The sequence below is a fragment of the Cebus imitator genome, unplaced genomic scaffold (assembly GCF_001604975.1).
Source record: "Cebus imitator isolate Cc_AM_T3 unplaced genomic scaffold, Cebus_imitator-1.0 Scaffold261, whole genome shotgun sequence".
Lineage (NCBI taxonomy): Eukaryota > Metazoa > Chordata > Mammalia > Primates > Cebidae > Cebus > Cebus imitator.
In genome coordinates, this window is record NW_016107576.1 from 5,791,704 (window position 1) to 5,804,203 (window position 12,500).

Genomic DNA, 12,500 nt, shown 5'->3' on the forward strand with positions numbered 1-12,500 from the left:
AAAAAAAAAAAAAAAAGAAGAAGAAACAACAGAGAGACACAGAAAAACTGAATAGATTGCAAGGGCATACTATTAATTGAAAAAAAGTATAGTGGAGAATGACATCTTCATGTAAGAAACAAATGCATTTAAGAAAATTGGCCAGGTGTGGTGGCTCATGCCTATAATCCCCGCATTTTGGGAGGCCAAGGCAGGTGGATCACTTGAGGTCAGGAGTTCTAGACCAGCCTGGCCAACATGGCAAAATCCCATGTCTACCAAAACATACAAAAAAAAAAAAAAAAATAGCTGGGCGTGGTTGCACATGCCTGTAGTTCCAGCTCTCAGGAGGCTGAGGCACAAGAATCAGTTGAATGCGGGAGGCAGAGGTTGCAGTGAGCAGAGATTGCACCACTGCACTTCAATTTGGGTACAGTGAGACCCTGTCTCCAAAAAAGAAAGAAAAAGAAAATATACACGCATTTGCTATGAGTATAGAATACAGAAAAGTTAAACCAGAAGCTAAAAATATTGGTTCTTTATAGTAGGTAGGTGAGGATTTGTGCAAGAGAGACATAGAAAGGTTAGTAAGAAACTAGATTACTTACCATGGACAGGTGGAAAATGATAGACAGCAGCTGGGAATGGGAATGGGGTGGGAGGAATGAGGTACAAACAGCACTTCGTGTACATCCTTTTACAAAGCTCAGACTCTGAGAATCACGAGTGTTTCACATATTTTCACAGACTGAAAAAGTAAACCATTGAAATCAACCAGGATTTTTTTTTTTTTTAACTTTTCTACTCAGTTAAAAAAATGGACCAAATTAAGAGTACAAAATCAGTCCATATATCAAAGCATGGGGGAAAAAAAAACCTAAGTAACTTTGGAAAACTGTTTCTTGACTGATAATATGAGGCAAAACCCCAAAAGAACTGCAGATTGATAGTACAATGTGGTTAATGTGTTTCTCCTAGGGTATGAATTAGCTCTTCTGAAACTATTTTACATGGGTATTACACTGAAAAACAAGAAACAAACAAACAAAAAAACCGTAGGTAAATACACTGCAGACAAGAGGCAGATTTCTCTATGCTGGAAAAAGTAACAAATAAAGAAAAACAGAATGAATCCTGTGGTGTTAGATTAAAATCAGAAGTTATCAGTACAAACCCATGATTTTTAATAAACAGATACATAAATGTATATTCATTAGTACACATACATCTATTTCCTAGCTCTATCCACTGAAAAGGCCCAGGAGGCAATGACACCTCACTGGTAATTAATATACTTAACTGAGCAGATGTTGGTTTCTAAATACCATCTTCCAATTAAAGGAACCAGGGTACCTTGAAGGGGTTGTTTCCAGAGCTGGGACAGGAAAAAAACCAGATGGTCCTATAGTAGTTTGTGGTGCCAGTGAATAAAAAAGTGTTCAAAAAAAGATGGGAACTTGATGAAAGAACTCAGGAGTCAACTCAAAGGAGTTCCTAATGGGCAAATGCAGAAGAATTTGAGCAACAAAACAATGATAAGTACTGATTTTTAACCCACATAATAAAATACCCAGGTGTCCACAGATTTAAATAATCAAATAAACTGGGAGAGAGAGGTATGGAGGCAAAGCTTGTTGTTATAAGAATTTCAAAAAATAAATGTGGAAGAAAAGGGCAAAACAGAAAATCACCTTTAGGCAAACACCACAGTGATAACAGTTACAGACAAGACCCAACAACGAATGCAAAACTTAGCGTTAAATTTGAGGAGAAAGGTATTTGCAGGTCTCAGTGTATCTCTCCCAAGACATTAACTACAAAGGAAAATAGTAATTTTACAGTGGAGACACCTGGAAGACATGACCTTAACCAAATGATTAAGGCTGATACACCAAAATCCAAAATAAGGAACTCGGAATGACACACTAGAATGTACCTCTTGATATGATGCATTTCTGTGGTATTCTTTTCAAAATCGCAAAATCTCATTTTAACCATCTGAGCACATCAAACAAACCCAAACTGAGGAACATCCTCAAAATACACCATCAGTACTCTTCAAAAATATCAAAGTTATGAAAGACAAAGAAAAATTGAGGAACTGTCCTGATAAACGGTCCTGAAAAACTGAGGAACTTTCCTCCGAGATTGGAGGAAATACTAAAGAGCAATAAATAACAAATAAACATAGACAAGACCTGGAGAACAGGAGAAAAACACTAGTACTTTTTCTAATGGAAAATTTGGTGAAATTCAAGTAAGATCTGTAGTTTAAGGTAATGCTATTGCACCAATGTAAATTTCCTGATTTGGATAATTATGATTCTATGTTACAATACTGAGGGAGGCTGAATGACACGAGGGGATATGGGAACTCTTGGTACTGTTTTTCGCAATTGTTATTAAGGACTAAAATTATTGTATTTCGAAACAGGAAGTTTAAAGGAGAATCTGTTGGTCTGCTGCTCTGTTTTATAATCGTTTAAAACAGAACAGGTAAGATCAGCTTCATTTTGTCCCATTCGAACTTTAATATAAAAAAGCTATAATTTTAAATTACAATTTAATACTTTGTTATAAAGACTGAAGCTATGAAATGGGGCAACACAATTTCATGGCCTGCAGAGCAAAACATGCAAAAATGTGGTATCGAACACTTAATCTGCTTCCACTAGCATCTTGTTCTATGAGGGAAGACCTATCTGACAGACGTAACAGACAGCAGGCTCAAAATCAAGTTTGTGAACACAAAAAGTTATTTAATGACAGGCCTCTTGAAATTACAAATCTGTTAAGAACACCACAACAGTCCTACAGTAAAGTTTGTTTCTAGGGAAAAAAATCTAGCACAGAAAGGCTCATGTAAATAGCAATTCCTAATGGGAGCACCCTTGTGTGGTGTAATTTCTGCTTTGGTTTTGGTGGGGGTTAGGGCATGGACTGAAAGAAACACAGTTTTTAACTACAAAATATATGCACAGCTGATCAAAATTTACTAAAGAACAAATCTACGTTTTTAGGTGATCTTTCAAAATCAGTCCTTGGTTCTGAATTATCCATTAACTAGTGGGGATTCAAGCTCACCCCCTTGTCATTAAAATACATATTCATAAAACTTTAAAGTTGCACTGTTCTAGTTACAAATAGCTTCTACTTTTCTAGGACATAATTTCACTTTCAAGAATTCATTAAAGAAGCTATAAATAACCTTTAAATATTTAGCCATGAAGAGAGGGTGGACTGGCATTGATGGCTTATTTTAGTGCTAATGCAGAATGCTTTTTAAAAGCTACATTTTAGCATGCATCAAGCTAATGACTAACTTGTAGTGTTATTTTCAATGTTGGAATAAATTTCTCTTTATTTTGAGGAGTTGTGCTAAAAGTAAACGTGTTATTTCAGTTAGTAGGAAAGTAGCCCTAAAGAATGAAAATGTTGGGAAGTTTAAACTGTAAGGAATTTTTATTTAAAATATTTTTTAAGCATCTAGACGTTTCGTCTCCCAAAACATAGTCCCCCAGTGACACTGCAGAAAATAAGGGAGAAGCATCTGGGGAAGGTTGTGTGATACATGTAGCATATATTATGAATCAAGGATGTATCTAGACTTAATTTTGAATCATAAAGTTCACAACATTTTTGAGACCAAGTTTCATAAAATTTTTACTCGGAAAAAAAAAAAAAAGTTTTACAAAATATCTTTCCAAAGAAATTTTCCCATAGAGTACAATTAACTCATGTAGTTTTCTGCCTTAAAGATTACAGTATGACATTCAGAGGGGAGAGGTTTCTTAAATAGCCAACTAGCTGCAAAACCTACAAGAGAAGTAGATTTTTTTTTAAGGTGCCTTTAAAATGTAAAAGCAAGTGATATAATTGTTGAATCTATTTGAAATTTTAAAATTGTCTTTAAAAGGGTCCATATGGTATGCACAATATCACAGCTGGTACAAAACTGCCTGTATTTAGTTTGAAACACAAAAACAATGCATATGAACAGTATTCTTTGAAAAGTAATTCAAAATGCTGCCACTGCATCATAAAGGCAAACTCAGACAAGTGTTGACAGTATTCAGAGAATTAACAAAACAAGCTGGATATTAAAGTATTCAGACAGTTACTTTTGATTTTTTTCAAATACCACCGGTAAGGGTAAAAGAACTTGTTGCCAAAGTAACTCAGGATACCTTATTTCAAACTACATGTAACCTATTTTGCTATAGAGATTCTAAACAAATGAACAACTAGGTTTTAAGATGTAAATTCCCATTTCCTACACAGGGCCTAGTTTTTCTGCTGCAATCTGGAAGCTTTAAACTTTGAAACCCTCTTTCCAGTTTCTTCTGATGCTTCCAACAGAACTTCCTTTCGTTCTGGAATGGTGGGTAGCGCAGGATGAGCAATGGCTGGGTGTGGTGTTAAGGAAGGCGATACAAATTCTTTTTCTATAACAGTTCCAGAAAAAGCCTAGAAAACAAAAGTCAGATTGTGATAATAAAATTCAAGTAAGATACCCACAGAATCTCCCCAATCACTAATTAGACAATTCTTTTCATTAAAAGTAAATTAACAAGATTTTGGCTAGACAGCACTACAACATCAAAATACTAATTGTTCAGAGAAAGCAATATCATTAAAAATTTTTTAATTATACCACCAAATATAAGTAATTTTTACAGTATACGTGCTAGAAAACAAAATGTAAAATGCAAATTTTATCCGAGAAAAAAACAGAAATGGATCAATAAAAGGTCTTCCAACTTTCACACATTCCAATCATGTCCAGCCCATGCTGTGAAAAATAACGTATTAAAATAAAAATGCTATTAGGGTGTCAAACTCCGACTTTTGTACATCAGTTGATGAATGAAGAATCCTATGGTGGCCTTGCTGCCTGCTAGCCAATAGCTTAGTTTCACCAGTACTGACATTTCTAAATGACATCTCTTTGGTGGTGTTTATGCAATGATTTAAATATTTTATTGCATATTGTCTCAATTTTAAGAGATCAGTGGAAACTGAAAAAGTGCTGATACTAGCAGGAATAAGCACAGGTTTCAAAATTTTAATTAACTCAATGACAGAAATCAGAATTTCCACAAAAAAGAAATGATTCAATTTCAACTTGGATGTTTGCTGCACTTAATCTGGTCAACTAAATGTTCAACTGGAACAGTATTAAACAACGTGCATAAATTACTGGAAATATCTTTACATATCATTTTATACAAAAATATATAAAAGCCAGGGGGTTACTTTTTTCAAGATTTCTGGTATTTAGAACCTCTATCTTTCCCTCTACAAACCAAAATTTGACAGGTAAACTTTAGTGTACATTTTTCTTTCCTCTGTCTACCAAATGCTCAAAATTAGTTATAACAGTGTATCACCTGAATTTCAAAAAGCCACCTTTCTCTACCTTGCCCCACCACTGAAATAAAAACAAAGAAAACCATCTCTCTCCTACATTATTATTGGAGGTCAGCTGGTAAAATCAGCTTTTAAAGCTTACTTTCCTAAAAACTCCGCTCCATCATGATGAGCACAGAGCCTCCTTCTTCTCCTTCTTCTATTTAAAATGCTTTTGAAAAAGAGATAATATTTTAGCATTTAAAAAGATACTGAAAAGGCTATCTTCCAAAGTACTTACCATAATCATGAACTACTTCTTTGATGTTAAAAAATTTACAGCAACTACTATTAAATATTTCCATACAAAATGCAAAGCTAATAAGGGTGAAATAAAAAATACGTTCTACACTCTAACTCTAGCTGTAACATGATACACTAAGTCCTTACAAAAAACTAATTTTCAAATATTTATCGGCAAAAGTCTACATCCATTACCTGTTTTCTAACAGTATGGAAAACTACTAAGGTAAGATACTTTCCAGGTCACATAAGATCATTATACTGAGAAGAGGGGAAGAAACATTCTAGTTATAAGTACTGTCCCTAAATGCTACCAATCTCCACCCCCAATTATCACTTAGTACACTGAGCATAATTAATAGCATTTAGTAATAGCAATGGAATTTTTATATGTGGTCATATACATATATATGCATCTATCTTACTGTATATACAGATGTGCACATTGGTTTGTATATACAGTATCTTCCTAAATATTTTTTAAATTGAAAACTTCAAATACTCACCAAAACATGATAAAAAAAAAAAAAAAATCAATAACCTTATATTTCACAGACATCCTTATCTGGAGAGTTCCTAATCTTCCCGCACTGCCACCAAAAACTTAAGCAGCATGGTGGGTGAAAGTATACTGAGTATGCACTAATTTTTTCTGAGGACAGGGTCTATAGCTTCCATTGGACTATAAAACAATTCCATAATCCCCCAAGAGTTAAGTTTCACTGGTACAGGGCAAAACAGTAGGCTTTAGATAATTATCTGCTATGCATGCATTATTTTTAACTTAGCCAAGGTATTTAAGAGAGAATACTATAATCTGCTCCTTACACTATCAGAAAATGATCTGCTGGTGATTTATATACAATAAACTGCTAAATAATTTCCTAGCTACAAATGTAATACATACACCAAGTAGGATATTTTACATTTCCCATTTTGTGGAAACAGAACTTTAAGACCAGCAATGCATTTAATTTTTTAAAAAAATATTTGAATATCACAATATTTGTACTGTTTGTGCCTATTAATTTTTTACAAATTATCAAGAAAGTACAAAACCTAGAATTAAATCTTAATGAGTTTTCAGATTAAATGGCTGAAGTTGGCCAGGCCTGATGGCTTAATCCAGTAATCCCAGCAGTTTGGGAGGCCGAGTGGGTGAATCATGAGGTCAGAAGTTCGAGACCAGCCTCACCAACATGGTGAAATCCCGTCTCTACTAAAAATACAAAAATCAGCTGGGCATGGTGATACACGCCTGTAATCCCAGCTACTCAGTAGGCAGAGGCAGGATAATCACTTGACCTCAGGAGGCGGAGGTTGCAGTGAGCCAACAGCGCATCATTGCACTCCAGCCTGGACGCGAGAGTGAGACTCCGTCTCAAAATAAATAAATAAATAAATAAATAAACAAACAGCTCAAGTTGGTCAAAGATACTATATGAAATAAAGAATTAAAAGGTGCACACGCACCTCAAGTGTTCCCGATAAGGGCAAAAGTTTCTTTTGATGATTTTCTTGTGGTTCCTCTTCCAAAATGCTCTCACTGGTGTCACTGCAAGTGGCTTCTTCGCAGCTGATGCTCCTCAAAATGCCCCGCCTCTCATCAAATTCAGCAGCACTGCTTTCACTGGTATCACTACACACACTATTCTCTCTGCTTCGAGACTTCAGGATGGATTTACGAGGGACGTATTCTCCATTCACAACGTCAACAAAGGCTCTGTGAGATTAAAAACATATATACATTCATTGAACGTAACTCATAAAACTGAGAATAACTTTTTGAAGATTTCCTTAAATCTATTCTAGAAATTAATCTGAAAATTTTTATTAAAACCTTTTATCTAAAATAGTCACAATCAAAATAATTCATGGCCTCAAATGACATTTCATACTATTTTGAAAGATATGAGTTCTCTGATCTAATTGAAAACACAGCATGTTATTTTTAAGCATGTCCTAGGTAGCAACAGCATGGTTTGCCAAAATTCTGTATAAAGTTTTAGACCCATGTATACATTTAGCAATTTTCACTGTTTTACAAATAAGGGTCATTAAAAAAGCAGGTATTTTTAAGTGATAGTTTTCTCAACAATTCAAAAAAAAAAAAAAAAAAAAAAAAAAAAAAAAAAAAAAAAAAAAAAAAAAAAAAAAAAAAAAAACAAAACCTGCAACAGTATAATTTCTACTCAGAAAAGGTAAACTGCATGCAAAGCATATTATGGCTGTGGTAGAAACGGACGGACCCAGCCCACTGGAAACAAACATACATTTCTGAAGATACAAGATTTTCTGACTAGACCGCTTGGAAATGTTTCAAAGGCACTGGTGAAGGGGAGAAAGGGGAAAAAAAAGTCCACCATTCCCACTGCTCTGTACTGGGAAGCGGCCACTCAGCCTATCAGATCCTAAGCTAACTCCTCAGAACACTTCACTTTGCACTGCCCTGCAGCTGTGAGCGCCTCCCACCTGTAAATGTCAGCAGGTGTCCTGATGGTCGGCAGCTCCTGGGCAGAGTGGCCACTGCCAGTGCTGTTCTTTCGTTTACGTTTGGCTTCTTCTTTCTTTTCACTGAATTTTAAAGTGGTATTCTTTCCAGTATTTATTCGGACCTAAAATTTCAAAGCAAATAATTAAGAACCGTTTGACAAATGAAATCAAGGTGAAACCGAAACAAACTCTCTAACTAAAGAAATAACAGGAAGAGAGGCAGCTGAAATTTTCTGAAGCTGAAATGATATGAATTATCAGCTGGAAATAAAAAGAAGTCTTTACCCACAGACCTACGACATCTAAAGGAAATCTTCTTTAATAACAAATCCTAGTCTTCAGTCTTTATTGTTGTATAGAAAGCAAAACACATTTTAACTAAATGCTAGATTTCTTATAAGCTTCATATCACTCCATTCCTTTGATACTAAGTTTTTGGCTTGAATTATGCATTTCAAAACAAACAGGATAAACAAAAAAATATTCAGTAAGCATATAACCTTTAAGTTATAAAAGTACTATTAAATAGTACCTACCGATTTAAAATTTTTAAAACATCTCTAAGTTTTAGAAACTGAAGCAGTAAAAAAATAAAAACCTACCCTGTTCAGGGTTAACATGGGGTTAACGTATTATTTTTCTGCCCCAGTCACACTTAGACCATACTTTGCATAATAATTCCCTATAACATCCCTGCCAATATATTTGTTCTTTCTGTTTTATCTAAATGAAAACAGGAAAAAAGTAAAAGCCTGGCAAAAAAGAATCACAAAACCAACTTTTTTTCAGGCTAATCCCCTCAGTCAATTTTTCCCAAAGAATTCAAGGAAAGATCCCTTCAGTGTGACATATTAGAATATAAAAACACACACAGTTATTTCACTTCATATTGGAACAGGAATAACTTCAGGAAACTAAGAAATACCAAATATGTTTTAAACATGTTTCATTAAATAATAAACACACACACTTAAGGCCGATCCCACAGACCCTTAACGTTGATACAGGCAATCAGGATATTGTGTAGGAAGGGCATTGACTGAGACGGAAGAGTTCCTGTTTTATTACCAGCCAGATCTATGTCTTCTAGGCCTTAAGTTTCCCTGAGAAAGACGAATTCCCAGTGTCTCCTTAGAGCAATATACAGAGCACAGAGAGGGCAAAGACGGACTTAAGGCAGCCTATCCTTCCTTTAGTCAGAGCCAACCTGCTTTGATCTATTTTAAATACTGGGATTCTACAGTAAGCATGGAGGGAACAAAAGGTTTTCTTCATACTAGAGAAAAGCTTTAAAACTCTGAATTAGAAAATCTCCATAATCACTCCCTGCTCTAAAAGGCCAAAATTCTAAAGTCATGATTATCCACAGATGACTATATTTACTTTGTCAGAAAAGAAACTCATTTTTACTTCCTCCTACATTTTCCCTTTGTGTTTATGAAGTATTCATTTTATGTCCATAGAAAACAACCTGGCATAATTAAAAATTTAACTAATGCAGTCACTTTTAACATCCTAAGCACACCAAAATGCCCACAATATAATTAACTCCAGGATTCTTAAGAAAACTCTCTGAATGAAGGACAGGTGAAGTTACAGTAGTTGCCACTCAAATCTGTTCCCTTCCAGGCCCCAAATAATGCACTGTTCAGAGAACAATGGACCAATAGCAACTAACTAGATTTTTCCCCCTTTTTCTTCTTAGATAAATTGGTCAGAACAAGAGGCAAAAGATGGTTTTCCTGTCTGGCACTATCCACAATGATAATAACTGTTAACACTGCACTTTTAAGAAATATCATAATGCTTCATGTTCCAACTATAAGCAAAATTAGTAAAGTTAAATGTATACAAACCCTCTTAGGCTCAACAGTATGAGAAAAATATATTGTTGGTATAGAATTATCTCCAACTCCTAAAATCTCATGGCCATTATCACCATCATCGTCGTCATCAACGTCGTCATCATCACCATTGTCGTCATCATCATCATCATCATCATCACTGTGGTAAGAACTGGAACCATTCACTGAACAGTTCAACTGACTATTCAACCGACCACTAAATGGTTCTGAACTTGCCACATCCGTATGACAACTGGCCGGGGTATGAGAGTCTGTTACTTGATGCATCACATTCACATTTGTGTTATGATCTTCCTTTTCTTCTTCAGAAGATGTCGTATCTTCTCCATTTGCAATCACAGTATCAGGCTTACTAGTAAGGGAGAAGAAAATTAACAAGATCAAACAAACATACTAGACTTTTATATTATTTTAATTTCCAGTTCGTTTCAATGGGTAAATACTAAGATTTTGAATAAGGTATTTTTAAAACTAGAATTCTAAGCTCAAAAAGAAAAAAATGTTTTGAAATAAATTAACGAAAAACATTAGTTCCTATGCCACTTCTGCATATTACAGTTATTCAGACCTAAGTCGAATATAGAAGATAATTTTTTTTATCTTTGCAAGAAAGATACTGGCCATACGCAATATAAATATAGTGCCAATATGACAATAATAAAGTTGTAAGAAATTCAGAGAATATGTATCTCTATTTAAAGACCAGAAATTAAAACCACATAACCATAATACACACTTATTTTCTGCTTCTATACTCAGAATATTTTACAATAAGCAAGTATTATTGTAATTTTTAAAAATAAAGGATTTATACATATGCATATGAATATATTTATATATGTGAGTGAACATTTATCATACTTGATTTTATAAAAGATTTGAGGACTTTAAAAAAACAACAAAATCAAAAATGCAACAGAATTGAAATAACATTATACAAAACTAGAAAGAGAATCGTGACCAAGAAAAATCACAGGAACCAAAATTGGTTTTAAAAAATGGATAGTATCAGTTAATCAAAAGGACCTAAGAATTTACAGGTGAAATGGTAGGAAAAAGAAACTTGTATGCTTCCTGCCTTATTTCTCACAGAAACTAATTATTGCATATGGTACACCATTTAAGGAAAATAATATAGGAACTTCTCAAGGAGCAGACTTCATTTAGCATTTTAACAATTCTAAGTGTGTGCTAATGTGTATTTCAAACAGCAGTGTGGTAAAGTTTCTCATACACATAGCTATCTGACCAGATTACAAATTACCTGTTCCAAAGTTTATAAAAGGAAAGCAAGAATAAACATTTTACTGTATCAAACTTAAATTCAAAGGATATTTTTGTTTTTCACAACACATCCAAAGATAAAGCACTATCCTGGGTGCAGTAAAAAATACTTCACTTAAAATTTAATCTTATATATATTAAATCCATGATTATTAAAAGTCAACTATCTGGTATAATTAATTATATAAAATAGGCTGTAATAAAAAAAGATGTTGACCTTAAGTATTTAAGTACATGCACATGCATGGGAATATGCACAAACACAGAATCCTATAAGAAAAGACTCCAGAGAATTAATGTTTATACTGAGGTGAAAGGATTATTGATAATATACTATGCTTCCTTGCATTTTCTTCAATGAATACATATTATTTTATTAATGAAGAAAAAGATTAATGAGGAAATGTGTATAGAAACAAATTATCTTGGAAAGATAATCTGTCATCAAATACCTATCAAGTTCACCCAGCAATTCTTCTTGTCTCTCTAGTTCTTCAAGTCGAGCCCACAGTTCTTTATCAGCAAGCAAATCCTTGGATTTCATATCATTTGCAATATCTGCTTCAAAAGTATCTGAAGTTTTTGGTTTGGAATGTGGTTTATGAGCAATTCGGTGTTTTGCTATTTACAAAAAGGAAAGATGTAGCTGTTAATAGTCAACATAAAAAAGGCACAAACCCAGACTTAATGAGACTTTCTTTTGGGGCAAGGGAGATACTGAAACAGAGGAGTCACAATTTTTAAGCCAAACAGGAGAACTCTAAGGATGAATGTCTCTCACAGCCTTGCTACTCAAAGTGTGGTCCATGGACCAGCAGCACAGGCGTCCCTGTGGGAACTCTTCAGTAGTGTAGACTCTAAGGTCACCCCAGACCCACTGAATCAGAATCTGTATTTCAACAACAGCCCCAGAGAATCTGCACGCACATTAAAGGTTGTGAAGCAGAGCTTCAAAAATGCATAAGCAGAAATGGCCACAATGCACCCTGATTATAAAGTGAAATGCAATACATAAATGATACATTTCCATTTACCATCCTTACTCAAGGAAATCTAGTTACTACAGTAGCATGCAAAAGCCTTGTCACAGGATACTTTAAACTCCAGGGCACTGCCAAGGAATGAATACCCTACAAGGAAACAATAAAGGCTCATCTCTGGAAAGTTCTACTATCGTTTTACGTATGAACATCTCTACTTTTTAAACTGCTTTGTTTCTTCACATGA

At 34.4% G+C, this 12,500-nt stretch overlaps 1 protein-coding gene across 3 annotated transcripts in view; it reads right to left on the reverse strand.

Annotated features, from left to right (window-relative positions):
• Window positions 1-3,558: 3,558 nt before the first annotated feature.
• Window positions 3,559-12,500, reverse strand: part of URI1 (URI1 prefoldin like chaperone) — a 74,746-nt gene continuing 65,804 nt past the window's right edge. For 2 of the 3 annotated variants that reach the window (XM_037728308.1, XM_037728307.1), the window contains exons 8-12: window positions 11,726-11,894; window positions 9,981-10,341; window positions 8,104-8,246; window positions 7,105-7,354; window positions 3,616-4,446 (exon numbers count right to left, since the gene is read on the reverse strand). In XM_037728308.1, the coding sequence (XP_037584236.1) occupies window positions 4,264-4,446; window positions 7,105-7,354; window positions 8,104-8,246; window positions 9,981-10,341; window positions 11,726-11,894 (1,106 nt within the window). In that variant the 3' untranslated portion in view covers window positions 3,616-4,263. Of the gene's footprint in view, window positions 4,447-7,104; window positions 7,355-8,103; window positions 8,247-9,980; window positions 10,342-11,725; window positions 11,895-12,500 lie in introns of all 3 variants that reach the window. The other variant, XM_017499883.2, reaches the window with a different exon arrangement.